This window comes from Leucoraja erinacea, chromosome 3 (assembly GCF_028641065.1).
Source record: "Leucoraja erinacea ecotype New England chromosome 3, Leri_hhj_1, whole genome shotgun sequence".
In the NCBI taxonomy this organism is placed as follows: domain Eukaryota; kingdom Metazoa; phylum Chordata; class Chondrichthyes; order Rajiformes; family Rajidae; genus Leucoraja; species Leucoraja erinaceus.
Genome location: NC_073379.1, coordinates 2,285,294 through 2,312,635, shown reverse-complemented (window position 1 = coordinate 2,312,635; position 27,342 = coordinate 2,285,294). Strand labels below are relative to the sequence as shown.

The window sequence follows — 27,342 nt, the reverse complement described above, 5'->3', positions numbered from 1 at the left end:
TATCTTCATGACCCCTTGTTCTGGACTTCCCCAACATCGGGAACAATCTTCCTGCATCTAGCCTGTCCAACCCCTCAAGAATTTTGTAAGTTTCTATAAGATCCCCCCTCAATCTTCTAAATTCTAGCGAGTAGAAGCCGAGTCTATCCAGTCTTTCTTCATATGAAAGTCCTGCCATCCCAGGAATCAGTCTGGCGAACCTTCTCTGTACTCCCTCTATGGCAAGAATGTGTTTCCTCAGATTTGGAGACCAAAACTGTACGCTAAAGACATTTTGCCATATAGGAGGGATGGAATGACTGCTGCCCAGTAGGCCATGGGTTCGGTGCCAGAAATCTTGATCTTTAAGTACCTCTTTCTTCAATTGGCCCAAAATTGTGCTCGCACATTAAAGGCAATGACTAGCAGATGCTCAATTACAGCACGTTACAGAGCAGAAGCCGCCCCCCCCCCCCCCCCCCCCCCCCCCCCCCCCCCCCAAAAAAAAAAAAAACTATACTGGACTTGCAAATATAATGAACTAAAAGCATAATTGTCAGGAAAATGCAAGCTATTGCCTGGTCATTAAGTGCAGCATTTTATGAACACTTGAAAAATACTTCACTCGCTGCAAGTTTTTGAATACCCTGAGTTTTCTTAAATTCACAAGTTATAGAAGCAGAATCAGGGCATTTGCCCATTCAAATCTACACCGCCATTCAATCATGGTTGATCTATGCATTTTTCCCCTCAACACCATTCGTCTGCTTTCACCCCCGACACCCTTACTTATCAAAAATCTATCAATCTCTGCCTTAATAGTACCCATTGACTTGGCCTTCACAGCCGTCTGTGGCAACGAATGCCACAGATTCCCCCCTCTCCCTCTCCACCCCAACTAAAGAAATTCCTCCTCATATTTACAGAGGCCAATTTATTCCGAGGCTATGGCCTCTGGTCCTAGGATCTCCCACTAGGGGAAACATTTTGAAAAGTACCATATAAATTCTCATCACTCTTTTCCTGATGCTTAGTCCAAATCCCGAAATGCTTCCCTCGGGAAGAGCAGCTCATTCTACGATGGGCAATTTCCTTTCCAATTCCAAGGCACTATGCCAATTGCATGCAGCCTAATTCTTCCCCATTGTGCAGCCCAGGTAGTCAACATGGGACCAGTTTAATCTTAGTAAAAATGAAAAACTCTGCACTTTCTTTCATGGATTGTCAGAGCTGTCAAATTGCAAAGAGGCAGACAAACAAGGGCAGCAATTTTTGCAAAGGACAGGATTCCAGGAGAAGAGCCGATAGGGTGAAAGATAATAACATGCACACCAGCAAAATACGTTTTTACTCTATTGACGAATTCCATGGAACTTTTGTACATCCACATATTGTCGCCAGAAATTGCCTCCAAATGTATTGCCTCCAAAAGAGCAAAATGTTGGCGTGCAGAGTTCCAGTGTCATCTTAGATTAGGTGACTTAGGAGCAAGAATACTTCCAACCAAACCACAGTAGTGCAACAAAGAACTCGGGCATTCCTGTCTAAATAAGGCCCGGTCGACATCTCTTGACAAATATACTGGCATCATAAGATCCTTTTTTTTTCTTCTTTTTTTAATTTTTATAAAGAAAATAATTTCTTTCATTTTGATCAGAAGTTCTATTCACAACCAAGTAACTCATATGGTGCTTACTGTTTGGCCTCCTCTAGATGACATAGATATTCATAAGCAATATTCTGATGCCTCCTCTCATCCATCTCCTCTGCCGAGAGTCTTTCATCGTCCACAATAGCTGCAAGAACAAAGGAAAAGAAAACAAGCAGGATTATTATCTCGCATGGGGAAGAAAGAAATGTGACAAGAGTCAGGGGTTCGGGCAGGAGAATGGGGTAGAGAGGGAAAGATAGATCAGCCACGATTGAATGGTGGAGTAGACTTGATGGGCCGAATGTCCTAAAGGTGCTGTCACACTTGGGTGACCTAATTGACGTGTGTAGAAGAGTTTGAAAAAAAATGTCATGTAGAAGACCTCCTTCGACCATATTGAAGATTAGCTTCGACCATGTTGAAGATTAGCTTCGACTTACTTCGGGAAAATTGGACACTGAATAGTGGAGAGTGAAGACGACCTCATTCGATCTCCCTTCGACTATGATGAAGACTATCTTCGACTACCCTCGATTACCTTCGACTAACATGCCGACCTACTACGAGTAAAAAAAATAAAAAAAAGTATTGATTTTTTCCATGGCCACTTTTCTTTTACTCGCGGGCATTTTTCAACGTTGAAAAAGACGCCGTGACCTAGCTGAGGCCTCGAGTACACGGGGACTACTCGCAAGCATGAAGGTGAGTTACAAATACCTACGGCCTCGTGTCGACCATGCTGCGAGTACGAGTCGAGGCCAAACTCGGCAGAACTCGCGGATTAGGTCGCCCAAATGGAACAGCCCCTTAATTTTGCTCCTGTACTGTATGAACTTATGAAGAAAATTTGTCCAGTGCTGTGCAAGCTTGCCAGGTTTACTCTTGCCCTCGCCTCTCTTTTCCAGCTTGCTTCCCCCCCCCCACACCCCCCCCTTCATTCAATCAATCTGAAGGGTCCCAACTCAATATGTCATCTGTCCATTTCCTTCCACAGATGCTGCCTGATTTGCCAAGATCCTCCAGCACTCTGTTTTTTTTGTTACATGGGCGAAAATGGGCGATTCAATTAAATTGTTAAATATATCATGAGAAACCAATTTTGGAATCCAGGATTTTGGGGATAACCTTGGAGTATTAGATAGACCTTTCCAGAGTTCAATTACTCCTACACGCACAGGGAACAGAATTTTGGATCTTTTTCACAACCAGTAAATGAATCCAGGCTAATTGTTAACTTTAAGTCTACAATAGAAGGCAGGGTAGGCATTTGCAGTTTTGTCACAGGTAGGGTTGCTGAATGACTGGACCGGCACGATAGCCTAAATCATTTTTCATGCATACATGCAATGTGAATGTTTGTCACAAATAATACGGAGAGCGGACTGGCAAATCAAGACAATTTCAACAAAGAACCTAAAAACAAAAGGGATACTGGCAGCCCCACAATATAGGCGGCACAATATACTGGCAGCCACACATGGTGGCACAGTGGAGGAGTTGCTGCCTTACAGCGCCGGAGAGCCCGGTTCGATCCTGACCTCGGTGTTGGTACATTCTCCCTGTAACTGCGTGGGTTTTCTCCGGAAGCTCCAGCTTCCTCCCACACTCCTAGAACGTATAGGTTTATAGGCTAATTGGCTTGGTAAAATTGTAACTTGTCCCTAGTCAAGTCAAGTTTATTCGTCACATAGGAGATGTGGCGTGAAATGAAAAATAGTAATGCTCGCGGATCGTACGGATGGGATAGTGTTAATCGCTGGTCACCGCGGACTCGAAGGGCCTGTTTCCGCACTGCATCGCTAAACTAAATATGCCCCAAAAGCTGGAGTGAATACAGAATAATTCAAATAAACATTTGGAGTCGATTTTATGACAATGCCAACTGGGGCATAGAACTGTGAAAAGGTCAACCAAAAATCTGGGACAAAGGTAGGGAGAGATCGATTGTTACACAATAATCCAAGTTAATTTGCTAGGAACACGAGCACAAAGGAGAGGGCTGAAGCAGGTTCGGACCCAAAACGTCGCCTATTACTTTTCACCGGAGATGCTGCCTGACCTGCTGAGTCACTCCAGCAATTCGTGTCTATCTTCAGTATAAACCAGTGTCTGCAGTTCCTTCCTACACAAAGGAGTGTTGGATTGTCTGTGGCAGGTGTTTGTACGTTCTCCCCGTGACCTGCGCGGGATTCCACCCACACTCCAAAGATGTACAAGTTTGAGGGTTAATTGGCTTGGTAGAAATGTACCAATTGTCCCTATTGTAGGATGGTGTTAGTGTGCGGGGATCGGGTGTCAGTGCAGACTTGGTGGGCCGAAGGGCCGGATCCTGCGCTGTATCTCGAAACTAAACTAAAAGGCGACTCAGGCTGAAGCAGCTCAATTATGTGGAGTTTCCAAAAAGTGTCACAGAGGAAGAACATTTCATGAACTTCTCCGAAGTCAACACTTCAGGTGAGGGCGATACAAACAAGTGCGATCAATGGCACATTTAACATTTCAGTTTGATGCTCCTTGAAATGTTTAGTTTAGTTTAGAGATATAGCGCTGAAACATGCCCTTCGGCTCACCGGGTCCGCGCCGACCTGCGATCCCCGCACATTAACACTATTTTACACCCACTAGCGACAATTTTTACATTTACCAGGCCAATTAACCTACAAACCTGTACGTCTTTGGAGTGTGGGAGGAAACCGCAGATGTCGGAGAAAACCCACGCAGGTCACGGGGAGAACGTGCAAACTCTGTACAGACAGCACCCGTAGTCGGGATCGAACCCGGGTCTCCAACACTGCATTCGCTGTAAGGCAGCAACTCTACTGCTGCGCCACCGTGACATCATTAAATGTGATGTAATTCGGTTCCACCACATTACGTCATGTTTCATACACCACAGACATCATGATTTGGATTGTCTCAGGACTCTAGTTTACAAAAACTTACATTTTTATTAAAAAGCAACATTAAGAAAAAGCCCCGATTTTAATAAAGCTAAATTTTTTAAAAGTGCAATTATTTCTTTAAACAATCAGCATCTGGCTAAGGCGATCACCTGGGGCCATGATGGATGCACAAACTGATGTCATTGGACATGGGGAGTTGACAACTGAACATATTGCACTGTCTGGAGAAATTAAGTTGCTAAACACTTTAACTCCCCCTCCCTTTCCCACACTGACCTTTCCGTCCTGGGCCTCCTCCACTATCAGTGAGAGGCCCAGAGCAAATAGGAGGAACAGCACCTCATATTTCGCTTGGACAGCTTACAACCCAGCAGTATGAATATTGACTTCTCTAACAAGTAACTTTGCTTACCCTCTTTCGCCATTCCAACCCCATCGTAGTTCTCCGACTAGTTTGATTGTTCTCCCGATTAAATTTTACTTTGTATGCCCCGTAGTGTTCTTCTGCTAGCTAACATTGGTCTATTCTACATTTTCCTTAATCCTCATCCCCTTTCACAGTTTTCACACCTTGCCCTTCCATATCTCTGTGTCTCCCTCTCCCCTGACTCTCAGTCTAAAGGTCTCAACCCAAAACGTCACCCTTTCCTTCCATCCAAAGTTACCCCAGTATCTTGTTTCTATCTTTGGTGTAAACCAGCATCTACAGTTCCTTCCTACACAAGAGCAATCTACTATTGCTCATTCTTACATTAATAGTTTTTTTTAAATCAAAAGATCATTTCCCTTGATCTTCGTCCCCTTTCATCTCTCGTTTTCACACCTTGCCCTTCCATATCTCTGTGTCTCTCTCTCCCCCGACTCTCAGTCGAAAGAAAGGTCTCAACCCAAAACGTCACCCATTCCTTCTATCCAAAGTTACTCCAGTATTCGGGTAGAGACCCTGCTTCAGACCGAGAGTCAGAGGTGGGGGGAAACTAGAGATCAAGTCGAGTTGAGTTCATCGTCAAATGTACAGTATGGCAAGTTTCAGGTACAAAGAAAACCTTGCTTACAGCAGCATCACAGACTCAGAAAAAACACACAAAAACATAGATAAAGCTTAAACTACCCATACAATTCTCATGGTATAAGAAAATAAGACTGCAGAAAAACAAGACAATAACCACTTAGTCCCAAGTATAATGTAGGGTTGAAAATGTAATTACATAATTCAGAAGGATGGTTAGAGAAAGGAGATTTGACACTAATTGGCTCGTTCAGTCTGAACCACATTGCAGTTGGTGCAGAGGGGAATAGTGTCTTCAAACTCCAGGCCGTTTTCCATCTACTCCTCTAAAGGACAGTTTCACATGCACCTGGCCGTTGCTGTGATTTCCCAGGTCCCCACACTACTTCCTCTCCAGACCCCCTATCCCACACTGGAGCAATGTATTAATTACCTAACTTTCCCAAAGCCATAGTTCCCACATTACCAGCAATGTGATTCCGTAATCAACCACAATGATGCCTAGAAATGCTGCAAGAACACAAAGTGCTGGAGTAACTCAGCAGGTCAGGCAGCATAGCATCTCTGGAGAATATGGATAGGCAACATTTTGGATCGAGATCCTTCTTCAGTCCATTTCATTTAAGTATATGTCACCCCCTTGTTATGGTGAATGCATTTCTAGAAGACCGAGTATATTGTGGTTTTCCATAACCTGAGACCCTATTGCCAATTGAATCCCACAACCCAAGTGGAAATGCCTTTCTGCAGGATGCTCTTCTTGGAACAGCAAAAATGAGTACCATAGCTGCAGGTTCACAACAGAGGGCCACTTAAAACATTGCCCTGTCAATTTCCAAAGCAAATCTCTTGTACGTTCTCCCCGTGACCCGAATGGGTTTTCTCTGGGACCTCCGGTTTGCTCCCACACTCCAAGATGCACAGGTTTGTAGGTTAATTGTCATTGGTAAAATTGTGTATTGTCCCGAGTGTGTGTGTGTAGGATAATGCTCGTGTGCAGTGATCGTTGGTCGGCATGGACTCGGTGGGCCAAAAGGCCAGTTTCCGCGCTGCATCTCTAAACTAAACCAAATCTTCCTGCCTTCAGTCTGAATGGTGATGTGCACCTTTTAAACACCTATCAAAGAGATACCTACAGGCACGTTAGTTTAATGATATATGTCACTAAAAGTAACAATAGCTGTTTAGGCTCACAACTTCAACTTGCTGCTCCTACTTCCGAAATAGAGGGTAAATAACATCTTAGAGAAAAAAAACCTGCCAGATGGCAAAATTATCTTTTTATCGTCATTTTATCCACACATGCATCCAGAGATGCAATTAAATTTTTTTTTTTTCTTTTTTTTTTTAAATATTAGTTCTTACATTTTGTACTATTGTGTCATCCTACATAAATGCCTCAAGAGTGAATTTTATTCCACATCTTGGATTTAAAAATATCCAAGATTCTTGGACAGCGATTTGCAAATTCTTACACAAGGCATGTATATTTCCATAACCCAAAAGGCCATTACATGTGGGCTATCTGCACATAGAGGTGACTCGAATAGAAAAGTATTTTATTGACTGTGAATCACTTTAAGAAACATGCTACATAAATCCAAGTTTTGTGACTGAAACATTTTTGGCAAGTCTTGGTCGGTTTTGAGATCATAACTGGCATAAAATTAACACAAGCTTTGGATTGTTTGTAATAAAATATTCCGTCCCACGAGCTAAAGGCGTCTGAAGCGTCTACAAAAAAGACAGTAAATAAATTATAGCGTCTGACATCTGCAAGAAATTCTACTCTGCACCGAGATTTGAGATGACAAAGTGTGGACGTAACACTCAATGAAGATTCATTGAATGAATGGCCCAACATAAAACATCATCCCTGCAAATGCACACTGCATCTGTAACAGGGTGGATGATTTAACATCGCATCGTGAAAAAATGTCCATGATCTCATTGTCAACGGGGAACTGGATATTTCAAGTTTTGACTCTTGAGGAAGGAGAGGCTGAAATGAAACGGAGGTGGGTTACTGAACGAAGAGATTACATCACTGCCGCTGATGAGGGCAGAAAGACTGCGGTAGCAAACTAAAATCAGCTTGAGGAGACAAACAGCAGCAGTAGGCAACAGAAAACAGGAGTGGGAGTTCCAGTAATTTGTGTCGATGCTGCCTCACCCGCTGAGTTACTCCAGCATTTTGTGTCTACCTTCGATTTAAACCAGCATCTGTAGTTCTTTATCACACAGTGGGAGCTATCCATTGGCCTCCGAAAAATACAGTACAGATAAGGAATTAGAGGTACTTGTAATGGAAGTAATAAACTAATCTACGATTAATCCATGTGGAGGCTGACCAAATTGCAGAGAAGGTTTACCAGAATAACACCTGGGTTAGAGGGTGTTAGATGGGATGGAAGATTGCAACCTTCACGTGGTCCGCCCTGTTTCGACTAATGCAATCAACTCCACGTGCACAAGCGGAAGTTCAAATAGAACAAGTTGTCCAACAATTTTAGGCTGTGCACACCACACGAAAGGTGTTAGATGCAGGGTTGGGTCGGACAGACTTGGATTGTTTTCTCTGGAACGACGGAAGTTAATGGGAGACAAGTATATTTAATCATGAGACACACACACACACAAATAGGGTAGATTGACTTTTCCCAAGATGGAAAAATCAAATACTAGAGGCCATAGGTTTAAGGTTAGAAGGGCAACGTTTAAAGGGGATGTACAGAGTAACTTAAAAAAAAAAATTACACAGAGGGTGGGATGTCGCTGGAACGAGCTGCCAGCGGTGGTTGTAGAGACACATGTGATAGTGACTACTCAGTGACTTTTGGACGGACATATGGATATTCAGGGAATGAATGGATAGGGATTGTGCGATCACAGGTAAGAGTTGGTATTGGCATTATGTTCGGCTCAGACATTGTGGGCCAATGAGCCTGTTCATGCGCTGTACCACGCTATGCTCTAATCTAGTGCTAACAATGTAGAGAATGCCTAACCGGAACATGTAAGTGATTGATAGTCACAACATGCTGGAGTAACTCAGCGGGACAGGCAGCATCTCTGGACGGAAGGAATGGGTGATGTTTCAGGTTGTGACCCTTCGTCAGTCTCCAGAGATGCTGCCTGTCCCGCTGAGTAACTCCAGCATTTTGTGTCTATCTTCAGCGTAAACCAGCATCTGCCGTAACCTCCTACACATGTAAGAGATCGATTTCTGGAATAGAAGGTTGAGGATCCAACTAGGGATCTAGCCATCTTACAACTGTAAGTAGCCAATGTGAAAGGACTAATTTATAATCTCACTGAAACGGGCCATCAGAAAAAATAACCATATTTCATATTAAATTAAAAAATATTGCAGTTCATCTGGTATTTTCTATTATAACAAAGGAAACCATGAAGGTATGAGAGACATTTGGATGGATTGGGAAACTACATTTAAAGGTTAAGACAATGGAAAGCCAGGAGCTACCTTTTTAGTTTAGTTTGGTTTATTAGATACAGCGCGGAAACAGGCCCTTCAGCCCACTGACCAGCGCATGTTAACACTATCGCACACACACTAGGGACTATTTTACATTTATACCAAGCCAATTAATGGACAAACCTATACGTCTTTGGAATGTGGGAGGAAACCAAAGATCTCGGAGAAAACTCTCGCAGGTCAAGGGGAGAAGGTACAAACTCCGTAAAGACAGCACCCCGAGTCAGGATCGAACCAGGAACTCTGGCGCTGTAAGCTCTATCTCTACGCCGCCTTATTAGTTATTTTTAATAATCTATATATTTTTTAAGTCTTATACAATTTCTCAAGGCAAATTGGCAACAGGAAAGGAGTTTTCAATATGCCTTGAGAAATCATTTTAGATATTAGAACAAATAGTGGATTCAAGGGAATAATTAAAGATAGTATTAAATCTAAGGAAAACATTGCCAGAAAAAGCAGCTAGTCTGAGAATTGGGCGCATTACAGAATTCAGCAATGAATAGCCAAGAAATTGATAGAAGAAAACTAAAATTAGTAGCAAGAAACAAAAACAAATTGTAAGATTTTGGACATTATGTAAAAAGGGAAGACGGATGTGGGCAAGACCTTGACAGTCAGATCCAAGAGATTCAGAGTTGGAATAAGGAATACCACCTAGTGTTGGATGTGTAATGGGTAACGATGGGTCAGAGTACAGCATGGTGGCGCAGCGGTAGAGTTGCAGCCTTTGCAGCGCCAGAGACCTGTGTTTGATCCTGACTACAGGTGTTTGTCTGCAGGGAGTTTGTACGTTCACCCCGTGACCTGCGTGGGTTTCCTCTGAGATCTTCGGTTTCCTCCATACTCTAAAGACGTACAAGGTTCTAGGCTAGTTGGCATGGTATAAATCGTCTGTGTCTATCTGTCTCTGTCTGTCTGTCTGTGTGCGGGGATCACTGGTCGGTGCGGTCGTGGTGGGCCGAAGGGCCTGTTTCCACGCTGTATCTCTAAACTAAACTATACAAGGGATTGATAATCTCATTGACCAGTGCCAGAACTACAGTTTCCCCAGCCCCGTATCGAGGTTGGATCGCCCAGTGCAGGAGAGCCGACATCCCCCCCGATGCGGGAGCTTGATCGCCTCAACACGGAGGGCCCGAATGCTGCCCGCTACGGGAGTCAAGATCGTCCCATCAACAGAGGCTCGAGGCCCACGACTGAGGATGAACTAAGGGAAGGACTTGAACTTTATTTCACCTTCCATCACAGTGAGGAAGGTGTAGGAGTCACTGTGGTGGATGTTCATGTTAAAATGTGTTTTTGACTGATCTATTGCTTTTAATTGTCTAACTGAACTGGCCAATGAAATTCCTCATATGTTGCAAAACATACTTGGTAAATAAAGTGCGATTCTGATTCTGATCTTGCTCTCAACTTTAGCAAGACCAAGGAGCTAATCGCTGACTCCAGGAAGGAAAAACCAAGGATCCACCACCCGTCTTCATCGACGGGACAGCAGTGAAAGTGTCAACCGCTTCAAGTTACTGCAAACTGCCGAAGATCATCCCTGCATTTATGAAAGCAAAATGATGTTTGCCTAATCTACTGAAAATCTTTGAAGATATATCTAGCATACGAGTGCAATTGGGTGTTCTGTAGGCTTTCGATAAGATCAATAAAATAGGAAAGTAGGCTATTTGACCTTGCTCTGTCAGGTCTAGGTTTATAGCTGTCATGTGTAACGAGGTTCAACAAAGTTTTATTCTGAATGCTATCCAATCAGATCAGATACGATACATAAATACAATCACGGCAAACTCATAAAATAGAGCAAAGGGGAAGACACAGAGTGCAGAATATATTCTCAACATCGTAGTGACTCTTAGACTTGAGATACAGCGTGGAAACAGGCCCTTTGGCCCATCGAGTCCGCGCCGGCCAGTGATTATCCCCGTACACAAGCCCTCGAACACGAGGGACAACTTACACTTTTTTCCCCCAAGGTCCCACAAACCTGTACGGCTTTGGAGTGTGGGAGGAAACTGGAGCACCCGGAGAAAACCCAGGGGGTCACCGGGAGAACGTGCAAACTCCGTACAGACAGCACCCGTTGTCAGGATCGAACCAGGGTGTGTGATGCTGCAAGGCAGCAACTCTACCGCTGCACCACGGTGCCACCCTGCATCAGTTCCTTCGAAAATGTCCATTGGCAGCAATGGGGTAGAGATGATACATGATTTGATCACTGGTGATCCTATATTTCCTACATTCCCACTCCCAACCCATTCATGTCTCTTTTCTGGAAAGAGTTCTCCTCCTTAAAAGAAAAAAATCAGCAACTCTGCATCTATAACAGAGAATTCCATTGGTTCACCAGCCTCCGAGTGAGGAAAAGTTTCCTCATCTCAGTCCTAAATATCTTGCCCCATAACCTTACACCAACCAAGAGAAAACATCCTCCCCACATCTCGCCTGTGTCACCCGGTTGGAATTCTTTGTTTCAACGAGACCACGCCTTACTCTTCTAGACACCAGCAAATTTAATTAACAGGAATAAATAGTCATCCAAAACTCACTTATTTCAGCCCAACCAGAAATTAGTCTGTGTGGGGAAGAACAGCAACAGATGCTGGATTAAATCGAAGGGAGACACAAAATGCTGGAGTAGCTCAGCGGGACAGGCAGCATCTCTGGAGAGAAGGGATGGGTGACGTTTCAGGTCAAGACCCTTCTTCAGACTGCCTTGTGAACTTTAATTACACTCCCATTTCAACCAAATCATTTTGTGTTGTAAGGAGATCAAAGTGCACAAAATGCTCTGCTTACAGTCTCACCAATGCCAACATTACTACACACTATTGTATAGCAAATCATCCCTGTATCTATACTGCAAAGTTCTTACAATGAAAGCCACCATACCATTTGATTTCATAACTGTTTGGTGGACCAGCAGGTTTGCCTTCAGTGACAGGTGTACATGGATGCCTAGGTCCCTTTAGACAGCTCCATTTACACCGACTTTGTCATTCCAACCAAAGTGGATGACTTCAGATTGCATTGCAGGTAATATTATAAGCACAAATTCAACTTGAAGCCTGTTTGCATCTCCTCGTAACACACAACCTCATTCAGCTTCATGTCATTAGCAAGTTTAGAATTATTACATTCCGTTTTGTGTTCCAAGTCATCGATACAGATTGCAAACAGCAGGGACTCGAACACAAATCCTCACATCACCATCTGCCATCCAAAGTAAATCCCATTTATTCCAACACGTTTGCTGCCTGTGAATCAATTTTCACTTCATTCAGTATATTACCTGCAATCCAACGTGCGATAAATGCACACATCAACCTGTTGCAAAACTTTACCAAAAGGTCTTCTGAAAAATCAGAATACAGCATCTCGATTGCATCCTCCCTTTGGGCAGCACAGTGGCACAGCGGGAGAGTTGCTACCTTACAGCACCAGAGACCAGGGTTCAATCCTGACTATGGGTGCTATCTGTACGGAGTCTTTACTGCGATAGTTCTCCCTGTGACCACTCGGGTTTTCTCCGGGTGCTCCGATTTCCTTCCCCCATTCCAAAGGGGTGCAAGTCAGGAAGTGAATTGGCTTCTGTAAATTGCCCCTGGTGCGTGGGAAAGAATCTGGAATGATTGCAGAATGAAAGGTGACAAATGTAACCCCAATACTTACGAAAGGTGAACCAAACAAATCTATAGCAAGGAGGACAAGTGAAAATTGAGTTCCATTCTCAATACCCTGAAGGCCAACAAGCCAAAAGGGACGGTCGCGGAGGGGCAGCGGTAGAGTTGCTGCCTTACAGCGAATGCAGCGCTGAAGACCCGGGTTCGATCCCGACTACGTGTACATTCTCCCCGTGACCTGCGTGGGTTTTCACCGAGAACTTGGGTTTCCTCCCACACTCCAAAGACGTATGGGTTTGTAGGTTAATTGGCTTGGTAAATGTAAAAATTGTCCCTAGTGGGTGTACGATAGTGTTAATGTGCGGGGATCACTGGTCGGCGCAGACACGGTGGGCCGAAGGGCCTGTTTCCGCGCTGTATCTCTAAACTAAGCTAAACGCAGCTTTATCCACCCTGTCTACTATGTGTGGCACCACTCTCTGGGAACTGTGTATTTGTACTCCTAGGTCCCAGTGTTCTCCACAACACTCCTCCAAATGCCTTCTGTTCATTGTGAAAGTTTTAACTTGGTTTAACTTACTAAAATGCAACAACGCACAATTATTCGAATTAAACACCATTTGCCATTCCTGTGGCCCATACACCCAGCTGATCAAAGTCTCACTGTGATACTTAATAGCCTTTTTCTATTGACATCCACATCACCTATTTTACAGTCACCTGCAAACCCACTGACCATACCTTGCGCATTCTCATCCAAATCGTTGATATAGACGACAAACAGAAATGGGACCAGCACTGATCAGAGACACACCGCTAGTCACAGGCCTCCAGCTCATAAAACAACCTTTCACCATCACACGCTGCTTCCTGACCTTACCACTTCCTCGGTTGCCTGGCAACAGTGAAATAAAAATAATACCACAATCTATTGATATCAAAGTGATAACAGGAAACCTAGAATTATGGGACTGTGTTTCACAAAATCTGTTGGATTTGTACTGAGGGAAGTGCAGTGGCGCAGCGGTAGAGTTGCTGCCTCCCAGCGCCAGAGACCCGGGTTCGTTCCTGACTACGGGTGCTGTCTGTACGGAATTTGTACTTTGTCCCCGTGACCTGCGTGGGTTTTCTCCGAGGGTCACCCATTCCTTCGCTCCAGAGATGCTGCCTGTCCCGCTGAGTTACTCCAGCATTTTGTGTCTAACTCCCCATGCAAAGAGAGATACAGGCTGTTGAAAGGAATGAGGAAAACCGTAGCAGATGGAATATTTTGTGGACAATTCTGAGGTCATCCACTTTTAGAGAAAAAGGCGAGAAGATGCAACAGTTTTTAAAAACAGCGGAAAATTGAAAGCTACTGGACGAAGGGAATGGATTTCACATGAATAGTGGAAGGTTACTGATACAGATACAACAAACAAATGGTTCACTGCAAGAGGGTTTGAATAGAAGAACAGAAATGTCTTGCTTTGGTAATGCAGGATCCTGGTTAAAACACATCTAGAATATTGTGAAGTCTGGTCCCTCCATGCAAAAAAGGACATACTTTACAATGGAGGGCGAGCATTTATCAGACTGCTTCCTAGAATGGTGGGCTAGGTAGACTGGGCCCTTACTCATGAAAATACAAGAACTGATAAGAAGTACAGCTCTTAGGTATAACGGAATCGAGGGCTATGGGGAAAGAGCCGGAACAGGGTACTGATTTTGGATGATCAGCCATGATCATATTGAACGGCAGTGCTCGAAGGGCCGAATGGCCTACTCCTGCACCTACTTTCTATGTTTTATAATATGTGGAGAAAGCAGGAACGGGCTACTGATTTTGAATGATTAGGCATAATTATATTGAAAGGCGATGTTGACCCGAAGGGCTGAATGGCCTACTCCTGTACCTAGTTTCTATGTTTCCAAAGTGATCTTATTGAAATACACAAAATCATTGCAAGTTTTGTCAGGATAGCTGCAGAGATGCCCATTCCTTTAGCTGGATGTCCAGGACAAGGGGTTGACATCTCAAACTCAAGGGCTCATTCACTCAGCACAGATATCAGAGCAAATTCCTTCACCAGTGAGTGGTGACGTTCTGTCCTAGGCTGCGGCAGACGTAAGGTTGCCGAGTATATTGAAAAGATTCTAAATATATTAAGGGTGTGATTCCCTCCTTGGCAAATTTCAGGGGGGGCACAGTAAAATTAAAGAACCCAAGGGGGCCATGAACTAAAAAAGGTTGGGAACCACTGTATTAAGGAAATTTAATTGAATATGTTTATTGCCCAAATATTCACATACAAGGAATTTGCCTTGGTGCTCCGCCCGCAAGTGACAACATGACATTGTGACATTTAGGAATGACACACAAGGGGTTTGCACAGGATAAATGATACAGAGGTGAAAAGGCAGCCATGATTTTAACAAATGAACGAGAACGCATAAGGGACCAAACAGCTTATCTGTGATTCTATTTCTCCTGTTCTTTTCTAAACTTATTATTAAATTTGCGTATATACGTTTTTTACGCAAAACTTTCCAAATTGTAATACGCTGTGTAAAAATAATTCTAAAACCCGTTTAGTTCCCTTTATGGAATCATGGTTACCAATTTTGTCTGCTGATGTAATTAAGTTTTGTTTCATTATTTTTGATGAAGGCTTTTGTTTATTTTATACATGTTTGACTCCAGTAGTTGTACAGTAAGATACTTAATCCCAAAACAGATTCAACCAGCCCGGGAAAATAAATAATTGGCCTTCGTTCAAAGAAAAGTTGAAAGAGTGTGGGAACGTCCATAATGTTGGGGGGGACGTGTATGTACAGGTTACATGTCGTGAACAAAACAGGGATGGTTAGAACAAGAAAGCCATGGGAGCAAGTTTCAGGAAGAGCATGGGAGAGGTTGGAGACCAGGACTGAAGAATACACTGGACCAAAAATAGTCTCATTGTCTGTAACTCGTTTTCACCTAGCCCACCGTTAACAATGGCCAGTTTCCTTTATCATCATTACTTCTTTGCATATCTTTCATTCTTTTGTTCTATGTCTCCCTATGTCACCACCTACAGTATATTTCTCGTTTCCCTTTCCCCCGACTCTCTGTCTGAAAAATCATAGAAAATAGGTGCAGGAGTAGGCCATTCGGCCCTTCAAGCCTGCATCGCCATTCAATATGATCATGGCTGATCATCCAACTCAGTATCCTGTACCTGCCCTCACTCCATACCCCCTTATCCCATTTGCCCCAAGGGCCACATCTAACAAATATAGCCAATGAACTGGCCTCAACTACCTTCTGTGGCAGAGAATTCCACTGATTCACCACTCTCTGTGTGAAAAATGTTTTTCTCATCTCAGTCCTAAAAGACTTTCCCCTTATCCTTAAACTGTGACCCCTTGTTCTGGACTTTCCCAACATCGGGAACAATCTTCCTGCATCTAGCCTGTCCAACCCCTTAAGAATTTTGTAAGTTTCAATAAGATCCCCCCCCCTCAATCTTCTAAATGCTAGCGAGTACAAGCCGAGTCTATCCAGTTTTTCTTCATATGAAAGCCCTGCCATCCCAGGAATCAGTCTGGTGAACCTTCTCTGTACAGTCTGGGGCCTCGACCCAAAACTACAGCTATCCCTTTTCTCCAGAGATGCTATCTGACCCGCTGAGTTACTCCAGCTTTTTGGGTCTATCTTCGGTTTAAACCAGTATCTGCAGTTCCTTCCTACACACTAAAGAGCGGTTGAGTCGGGCTCTGCAGCGAACCCTCCCCTCCCCCACATTCACTAACAAGGTTCCAACATGAACGATGCACTTATCTAGCGAGTTAAACTGCAAATGAAACTTGCAGGAAGCTGCCATAAATCAAACCCACTTTTCTACATCTGCTGGTTTCTGCACAGCTCTTGAAGGCAGTTTGAAGAATGTTTAAAGCACTTGATTACAGATGAGGAAAATCATTATGAATTAAATTACCCTTTTAAAAAAAAAAAAATCTTAGCCAGTAATCATGGAGTATTTGAGATGTAATGTTTAATCCTCTAAATGCAATCCATTAAAGTGGAACTATGACTCTCAAGTCAGAGCCAAAGTAAACAAGATCCACCCCAGGGAAGGTTTGCATACTTGCACCAAATCTAACACATAGGAAGGAGTAAAGAGCCGACACCAGACTCCTTCTTATCACTGCATTTCCCTCTGAAACCAGGGCATGCCATCTACATCTTGAAAGTTAACCCTAAAGAACCTTTCACCTTTGCACAGACCACCTTGGCCTACATGACCTTCTGGTGCCAAACAATACTGACCTTTTGAATCAAGACCCTTCCTAGATTTTACCAGTGCACATATGGCAGTATCCAAGACGTTCCAAGAATCAGACTAATCAACCATCACATGACTCGCCCAGAGCTCGGGAATCGAGAACCAGAGTTTAAGGTGAGGGTGGGGGGGAATAGATTTAATAGTACCCAAAGGGTAATTTTATTTTTTTATTTTTTTATTTTTTAAAACACAAAGGGTGGTGGGTGCATAGAAGGAGCTGCCCGAGGCAGATAGTTGAGGCAGGTAATATCGCAACGTTTAAGAAACATTTATGTACATGGAGATGACAGGTTTAGAGGGATATGGTCCATATGTAGGCAGGTTGGACTAGTGTAGTTAGGGTATGTTGGTTGGTGTGGGCATGTTGGGCTGAAGACCCTGTTTCCCGGCTGCGTGCCTCTTTGACACTTAGGGGCAAGGAAACTGCACAAATTGCTCCAAGTTTGGTTTCGCACTTCAGGGACCATTTACTGGAGAGCGATAATGCTGGTGACTCACAGCTCCAGCAACATGGATTTGACCTTGACTTGTGTGAAGTGCACGGAATTTACACTTTCCCTGTAAAGTTGCCCAGGTTTCCCCGAGTGCACCAGATTCCCTCGCACGTTCCAAAGTTACACTGATAGGCCAGTGATTTCCTGTACATTATCTCTCATGTGGGTGGTTGGAAGGAGAATCAGAGCTAATTGCTGGACTGAAGGAAAAGAACTAAGTTGTAGGGAAATGAAACAAGGGGGAGGGAAGGATCTAACATTATTTGAATAATGCCAGATAGATGTTTATAAAATTATGAGTCCTAGGTAAGAAAGACAAACACGGGGCGGAAACATCAAATACTGGAGGGCATGACTTTAACTCAGAGGAAGAAAGTTTAAAGGAAATGTGAGGAGCAAGTCACACTCCACACGGCAATGTGTGCCCTCCACATGCCGTCAAAGCTGGTGTTAAAGGATTTGAGTATAGGAACAGGGAGGTTCTACCTTTTCCTATCCATGTGACGGTGCTACCTGTCTTATCCAACTGTGGTACAGTGCCCAGCCTCAAAACTACCTCCTCTGGCATCCCTCGTGCCATACAACCGACCACCCTCTGCATAAAAATTGCCCTAAGATTAAAAGTAGACCATGCCCAGCCGGAAGGAGCTGAGGCGTTTGGCTTGTCGCGGAGTTGTGCCGCAATAAGTCGGGCCGAAGGGCCTCCCATCCGTGTGGTACAAACGGCAGTAGAAACCTAGAAAACCTAGAAATAGGCACCAAGCGATTAGGCCCCATTCCAGCCCTATATTATACTACGACACCAGGTAGTCAATATGTCATGGTCTGATCATCGGAAAAATCAGTATCCCGTTCTGCGTTTCTGCCCACCCCCTGACATTACGTGTAGCCATAAGAGCTTACAATGATACCTCCATCTGAAAACAGTGCTCAAGTGACATGGCTCCACTTCCTTCTGTCATGCACGTAAGAAATTCCTAGAAGATTCACAAGCTCTCTGGGTGAAAAAGATTTTCATCATCTCAGTCATAAATGACTGACCCCTTCTTCTAGCGACTAAAATGTGGACTCCCCATGATCTTAATTCAGTAACATGTTACACAGTATAACATTATACAAAGCTCAACCAGCACGGAAAAGGCCATCTCGGCCCGCTCAAGTAATGCCGAACAACGTTTTTTCCCCTTAGTCCTCAAATGCTCGTTCGCACCATCAATAACGGCTCCAGTTTCCTTCCACGCCAATGCCCTATCCAAATTTATTTTAAGCTCCCTACCTCATTGACTTCGTGGCTATCCCGTACACTCCACTGGAAGCTCATTACCACCCGCTTACCACTCTCTGCGTACAGAAGTTCGCCCTCATAGTACCCATAAAACTCGTCCCTTAATCAGAAGTCATGTCCAGCTAGTTTTAATCTTCCCTATTTCTCAAAGGGAAAAGCGTGTCCACAGAAATCTGTCGTAACCTCGGGCATCATTTTACAGACCTCTACGGAGTCCCCCCTTAAACCTTCTGCGCTCCAGAGAAGAACAGACCTAACTTATCACACCTAATAATCTGTAAATGAGTTGTTAGAAAAACCCCAGGCAACATCTAGTAAATCGACTCTATATCTATCTATTTTTTGATCATATGGATGGCGGTGCAGCTCGAAGGGCCGAATGGCCTACTCTGCACTATTGTCAAGGTTTCTATGGACTACACCCAAAAATAGGGACATTTTTCCTGTCCCTGCAAATACCTTAACGGACCCTTTTGAGGGATTCTAAGATATTACGATGTGTAATGGTCACTTAGCGAAGTATTGTCCAGTACTGAGGATGCAGACAGAGAGGAGCGCCAATTGGAAAGTCCAGACCATGCCTTGAATCCTTGCGCCGCAGCGTGACCGAGTCACCTTTTTGAAGATTAGCCAGGAGCAATGCGGGGATGTATCTGTGGAAGCCTCCAACTAGATACGAAGCACGATGCACCAGTCAGTGGTGTAGATTCATTAACTTCGGTAAAGGTTGCAATAGACAATAGGTGCAGGCCATTCGGCCCTTCGAGCCAGCACCGCCATTCAATGTGATCATGGCTGATCATCCCCAATCAGTACCCCGTTCCTGTCTTCTCCCAATATCCCATGACTCCACTATCTTTAAGAGCCCTATCTAGCTCTCTCTTGAAAGTATCCCAAGTATCCCAGAGGCAGAGAATTCCACAGACTCACAACTCTGAGAAAAAGTGTTTCCTTGTCTCCGTTCTAAATGGCTTGCCCCTTATTCTTAAACTGTGGCCCCTGGTTCTGGACTACCCCAACATTGGGAATATGTTTCCTGCCTCTAGCGTGTCCAAACTCTTAACAATCTTATACGTTTCAATAAGATATCCTCTCATCCTTCCAAACACCAGAGCGTACAAGCCCAGCTGCTACATTCTCTCAGCACATGACAGTCCCGCCATCAAATTATTTCTAATGTGTAAAATAACATACAGCGGTCGCTTGTCGATGCAAACTCAATGGGCCAAAGAGCATGTTTCCACATGGAATCTCTAAACAAAACTAAAACATCACTTTGTTGAGCTTTAAGTCCAACTATCTCGATCAATCCCAAATGCACCCAATTCGGTGGCCAGTTTTGATAAAACCGTTGTGCATTGGTCAGGCCAGAAGTTGAATCAGGTGATTTGGGAAATATTATTGCATGGGTCCTGTGTTGCAGTTCTACATTTAGAGCTTCATTTTCAAAGAGATCTGTAGCATGTTTGAGATTGTTATGTTTATGGCAATGGTCAGGTTGGGAGAAGGGTTTAAATTGGCAATTGGATCAGTATTAACGTTATACCCAAGCAGACCTCTATTCCATTTAAAATCAGTCATACAGCGTAGAAACAGTCTCCTCAGCCCAACTTGCCCACACCAATCAACATGCCCCATCTCCACTAGTCCCACCTGCCTGTGTTTGGCCCGTATCCCTCTAAACTTGTCCTACGCATGAAATTGTCTAAATGTTTAACTTTGTGACACATCAGAACAAACAGTCCCAAGTGTCTATGTTTACATTAAGTTGAAGTGCCCTCTGAATTTATCTATTAGCCAGTTTAAAATAGAGTACTAGAGTAACTTCAGATTCAATTTTAATTGTCATTGTCAGTGTACAGTACAGAGACAATGAAATGCATTTAGCATCTCCCTGGAAGAGCGACATAGCAAACGATTTGAATAAATAATAATAAGTGTCCAGAGGGGGGGGGTGGGGTGGTGATTGGCAGTCACCGAGGTACGTTGTTGAGTAGAGTGACAGCCGCCGGAAAGAAGCTGTTCCTCGACCTGCTGGTTCGGCAACGGAGAGACCTGTAGTGCCTCCCGGATGGTAGGAGGGTAAACAGTCCATGGTTGGGGTGAGAGTAGTCCTTGGCGATGCTGAGCGCCCTCCGCAGACAGCGCTTGCTTTGGACAGACTCAATGGAGGGGAGCAAGGAACCGGTGATGCGTTGGGCTCAGCGTCTGATGAAGGGTTCCGTCCCAAAATATGTCGCCTATCCATATCCTCCAGAGATGCTGCCTGACCTGCAGAGTTACTTTGTGTTCTTTGCTTGATTCCAGCATCAACAATTGCTTGTGGCCACACAGCCTGTTTAAACTGACAGCTCACACCCAAGGGACCACTTCACATTTCTAGGGTCCAGTCACCCAAGGCAAATACTCGAGCTAAATGTTGTATCCAGCTCCAGATAAAATGGCTACATGTCAACTTCAAAAATATTTACAAAGGATTAAATTCAAATTAGGTCTATTATTGCAGCATTCGTGCCCTGAAGAGTTCCAATGATTTCACAAACCATTTTGAAAATTGACAAGTGAATCGAAACATCTGCATTTTTTTTTTTTTTTTTACTTCTTAAAAGTTTCTATCCACTGTCAAGTAAAATGTGTCTTCCAACCTACAGACAACGCCCTCAAACAGGCCAACAACACGCATTTGAGGAAGTCCAGCGTTGATCTCAGAGATAGGTTAGTGCTAACAAACACTTAGTGCAACCTCTGTCAGGTTTCGATACATCACTGGACAGCAAAGCTGGAACCAAAACAACTACAATGAAGAACGGTCTGGGCGCCGCTGCAAGAGGCCGAGCACATGGACCACATGCGGCCTACAGCGACGAAGGACAACACGGCTACGCTTGACCAGGCCGACCCTGCAACACCACCAGGAAAACAGACCTTCATTGTCGGATCACGAACCCTGTACACTGTCTCAGTGTACTACTGCTGCACACTTGTACGGTATCCGAGATGCTTATCTAACTTGTATCCAAGTGCTTAAGTATAGCGATACTTGTACTGCACAGCATACAAAAATGAATTTCACTGTACTTTGGTACATGTAACAAATAAAATTGCCATACCATAATAATCCACCAAGATACAGGTTTCACTGGTTTTCAAAGACTCAACATAGTGACGAAGACAGGAGAAATCCCAGATGCTGGTTTACAAAAAAAAAACACAAAGTGATGGAGTAACTCAGCGGGTCAAATAGGATCTCTGGAGAAATTGGATAGGTGATATTTGGGGTTGGGACCCTTCTTCAGTCACAACCCGAAACGTCACCCATCGATGTTCTTCAGAGATGCTGCCCGACTGGCTGAGTTACTCCTGTACTTTTTAATCTCACAATAGTGATGATAATGAGTAAATATCATCAATTCTGGTCAATTCTTCCCTTCCCACCCGCACCACCCCCTTCCCCGGGCACTTTCCCTTGCAACCGCAAGGGATGCTACACTTGTCGCTTTACCTCCCCCCTCGACTCCATTCAAGGACCCAAGCAGTCGTTCCAGGTGCAACAGAGGTTCACCTGCACCTCCTCCAACCTCATCTACTGCATCCACTGCTCTAGATGTCAGCTGATCTACATCGGTGAGACCAAGCGTAGGCTTGGCGATCGTTTCGACCGAACACCTCCGCTCGGTCTGCATTAACCAACCTGACCTCCAGGTGGCTCAGCACTTCAACTCCCCCTCCCATTCCGTATCCATCCTTTCTGGCCTGGGCCTCCTCCATGGCCAGAGTGAGCACCACCAGAAATTGGAGGAGCAGCACCTCATATTCCGCTTGAGCAGTCTGCACCCCAGCGGCTTGAACATTGACTTCTTCAATTTCTGGTAGCCCTTGCCGTCTCCTCCCCTTCTCAGCTCTCCCGACCCTCTGGCTCCTCCTCTTTCTTTCTTCTTCCCGCCCCCACACATCAGTGTGAAGAAGGGTTTCGGCCCGAAACTTCTCCTATTTCCTTCGCTCCATAGATGCTGCCACACCTGCCGAGTTTCTCCAGCACTTATGTCAACCTTCGATTTTCCAGCATCTGCAGTTCCTTCTTAAACAGTAAATATCACCAATGGCTTCCCCTGGACCACCCATAGTGAAGCAACAACCAGGAAAGCCCACCAATGCCTCTACTTCCTAAGAAGGCTTAGGAAGTTCAGCATGTCGCCCACAACTCTCAACAACTTCTACAGATGCATCGTAGAAAGCATTTTACTGGGCTGCATCACAACTTGGTTTGGGACCATGCTCCATCTAAGACGGCAAGAAATTGCAGAGAATTGTGCAGCAAAGCTCTTTTCACTGTACCTCGGTACATGTGACAATAAACTAAGCTGAAATTAAACCATGTAGTCTTTAGACTTTAAAAATTGAGGGGAAACAGGCCCTTTGGATGACCGAGTCCGTGCCGACCAACAATCACCCCGTACACTAATACTGTCTTACACACAAGCTTTACCTTGCGCTAAACTTTATTCACGTTATTCCCTTTATCATTTATCTGTACACTGTTGCTGCTGACTGGTTAGCAAAAGTTTTTAATTGTACCTCGGTACACGCAAAAATAAACTAAACCATGGCTCATTAGGTCATGGGTGATAAGAGCAGAGTTAGGCCATTCGGCCCATCAAGTCTACTCCGCCATTCAATCATGGCTGATCTATATCTCCCTCCTAACACACTCCCCTGCCTTCACCCCATAACCCCTTCCAATCAAGAATTTATCTATCTCTGACTAGGTCAGGGGGGGGAGCCCCCCCCCGCCATGGGTACCATGTGATCCCGTGCTACCTGCCCCATGGTCGGATAGTCGGCAACTAAAACGTCTCCCCCACCTGGTTTGCCGGGTGAGGAGGGGGCTGTGAACCCCCAGCAGGACCAAAAACAAGACCTATCAAAGGGTGGATGAGCTCCTAGCGAGCCAACGGCCATCCACACTTCAGTAGAAGTTGCGATCACAGGAATGTAAGGAACGATGATAAAGCACACACACCAAAATCCTATATATACTTCCAGCGGCGGAAGTCCGCAGGAACTGGAGGACAGAGATGTGTGGTGCATCCGTCATCGTTCCCTTCGGAAACCAGCACCACTGCGTCGCTAACGTTTTCAATGATGATGAATGAATTAACAGTGTATGTGTAGGAAGGAACTGCAGATGCTGCCTTAAATCAAAGTTAGACACAGAAAGCTGGAGTAACTCAGTAGAGCAGACAACATCTCTAGAGAAAAGGATTAGGTGATGTCGGGTTGGGTCGAGACCCTTCTCCAGTGTGAAGACAATTCAACAATGCTCTATTCTGGGCCATGTCTGAGTACAGGCTTGACCAGTGAGCAATTCTCTATTTGACCCAAAGTACTTTTTCCACTTAACTGGAAATTGGAACTTATTGCCTGGGGGGGGATCAAGAGAATTCAGAGGCATTTTTATAAAGCAAACACCATGTTCCCATCAGAACTTTGTGCTAATCTTGACAAAGACAATGCAGCCCTGGAAATTGCAGGTGATCTGAAAACAATGGCAGCATTGTTTGTGAATATCAACCACCGTGAATGATCCATGTCATGCTGAATGCAGATGCTTCCAACCAAGGACAGGCAGCATTTAAGGTAAACAGACACAAAATGCTGGGTTAACTCGGCGGTTCAGGCAGCTTCTCTGGGGAAAAGGAATAGGTGAAGTTTCAGGTGGCGGCCCTTCTTCAGACCGAGATTCAGGGGAAAGGGAAACGAGAGATAGAGGTGAAATGAATTAACAATATGCAAAGAGCAATGGTAATCGATAAAGGGATAAGTGTAAAGAGCAAGTTCATCAGTGAGAGGAGTGGAATTAGGCCTTTTGGCCCATTGTCTACTCCGCCATTCAATCAGGGCTGATCTATCTTTCCCTCGTAACCCCATTCTCCTGCCTTCTACCTGTAACCCCTGACACCTGAACTAAGCTTTTTGTGTTTAAGAAGGAATTGCAGATGCTGGAAAATCGAAGGTAGGCAAAAATGCTGTAGAAACTCGGCGGGTGAGGCAGCATCTATGGAGCGAAGGAAATAGGTGACATATCGGGTCGAAACCCTTCTTCAGACTGGAGAAGGGGTTCGACCCGAAACGTGGCCCATTTCCTTCGCTTCATAGATGCTGCCTCACCTGCTGAGTTTCTCCAGCATTTTTGTCTACCTAAGCTTTTATCGTCTGTCTTTAGCTTAAACTAGCATCTGCAGTTCCTGCAAGTTAAAACTGGTTTAATGAGCCGATTGCTACATTTCTCACCCACCTAAACCTTACTCAAGGAATCCCCACCCCTGCTGGGATATAATCACAGAGCTCCCTCGTTTGCATTTATTCCCATGCGGGTGAGATATCTCACAAAGCTGAGCCCAGGCAAATCCTCTCCACACTATCACTGACAGCAGCTGATATATTCCTCTCTTTAACCCACCAGCACAACATGCCAGAGCAGCTGAGATCAGCTTATTTATTCTAAAACAACTACCATCGACGATCCTATCGTCCTATTGAAAAGACAGACAGGTGGGCAGAGGGGTGTGGGGTAGTTCTGTTGGTAAGGAATGAAATTCAGTGCTTTGCGAGGGGCGACATAGAATCAGGAGATATAGAGTCAGTGTGGATAGAACTGAGGATCCGTAAGAGTAAAAAGACCATAATGGGAGTTATCTACAGGCCCCCAAACAGTATCCTGGATATAGGGTGAAAGTTGAATCAAGAGTTAAAATTGGCATGTTGTACAGGCAATGCTACGGTTGTTATGGGAGATTTCAAAATGCAGGTAGACTTGGAAAATCAGGTTGGTACTGGACTCGAAGAAAGGGAGTTTGTGTAGTCCCTCCGTGATGGGTTCTTAGAGCAGCTTGTACTGGAGCCTACCAGAGAGAAGTCAATTCTGGATTTAGTGTTGTATAAAGAAACGGATTTGATATGGGAACTCGAGGTAAAGGAGCCATTAGGAGTGATCATAAATATGATCTATGTTTTAATCTATAATTTGAGAGGGAGGGGAGAAGGGAAAATCTGAAGTATCAGTATTACAGTTGAGCAAAGGGGACTATGGAGCCATGAGGCAGGAGCTGACCAAAGTTGACTTGAAAGATACCCTAACAGGGATGCCAGTGGAACAACAATGGCAGGTATATCTGGGAATAATACAGAAGGTGCAGGATCAGTTCATTCCAAAGAGGAAGAAAGATTCTGAGGAGAATAAGGGGCGACCATGGCTGACAAGGGAAATCAAGGACAATATACAAATTCAAAGAGAAGAAGTGTAACGTAGCAAAGATGAGCAGAAAGCAAGAGAATTGCAAAAACCTTTTAAAGAGCAACAGAAGATAACTAAAAAGACAATACGGGGAGAAAAGATGAGGTACGAAGGTAAGCTAGCCACGAATATAAAGGAGGATAGTAAAAGCTTCTTTAGGTATGTGAAGAGGAAAAAAAAGTTAAGACCAAAGTTGGACCCTTGAAGACAGAAAAAGGTGAATTTATTATGGGGAACAAGGAAATGGCAGATGAGTTGAACAGGTACTTTGGATCCGTCATCACTAAGGAGGACACAAACAATCTACTAGTGGCCAGAGGATCTGGGGTGACAGAGGAACTGAAGGAAATTCACATTGGGCAGGAAATGGTGTTGGATAGACTGATGGGACTGAAGGCTGATAAATCCCCAGGGCCTGATGGTCTGCATCCCAGGGTACTTAAGGAAGTGGCTCTTGAACTCGTGGATGCATTGGTGATCATTTTCCAATGTTCTATAGACTCAGGATCAGTTCCTGTGGATTGGCTAATGTTATCCCACTTTTTAAGAAAGGCGGGAGAGAAAACGGGGAATTATAGACCAGTTAGCCTGATATCGGTGGTGGGGAAGATGCAGGGGTCTATCATAAATTATGAGATAGCCGCACATTTGGATAGCAGTAACAAGATCGGTCCGAGTCAGCATGGATTTACGAAGGGGAAATCATGCTTGACTAATCTTCTGGAATTTTTTGAGGATGTAACTTGGAAAATGGACAAGGTAGAGCCAGTGGATGAAGTGTACCTGGACTTTCAGAAAACATTTGATAACATAGGGATTAGTGTGCAAATTTAGAGCACATGGTATTGGGGGTAGTGTACCGACATGGATAGAAAATTGATTGGCAGACAGGAAACAAAGAGTAGCGATTAACTGGTCCCTTTCAGAATGGCAGGCAGTGACTAGTGGGGTACCGCAAGGCTCGGTGCTGGGACCGCAGCTATTTACAATATACATCAATGATTTAGATGAAGGGATTCAAAGGATTAGTGAATTTGCAGATGACACAAAGCTGGGTGGCAGTGTGAACTGTGAGGATGCAGGGTGACTTGGGCAGCTTGGGTGAGTGAGCAGATGCAGTTTAATGTGGATAAATGTGAGGTTGGCGGCAAGAGCGGGAAGGCAGATTATTATCTGAATGATATCAAGTTAGGAAAAGGGAAAGTACGACAAGGTCTGGGGGTCCTTGTTCATCAGGCACTGAAAGTAAGCATGCAGGTACAGCAGGCTGTGAAGAAAGCTAATGGCAT

The 27,342-nt window shown here is 44.4% G+C and overlaps 1 protein-coding gene across 1 annotated transcript in view; it reads right to left on the bottom strand.

Moving 5' to 3' along the window:
* The window catches only part of iqgap2 (IQ motif containing GTPase activating protein 2), a 320,956-nt gene that overhangs the window by 286,121 nt on the left and 7,493 nt on the right, over positions 1 to 27,342 (bottom strand). Inside the window, exon 2 of the mRNA XM_055631389.1 lies at positions 1,676 to 1,775. Coding sequence (XP_055487364.1) covers positions 1,676 to 1,775 — 100 coding nt within the window. The remainder of the gene's footprint in view (positions 1 to 1,675; positions 1,776 to 27,342) is intronic.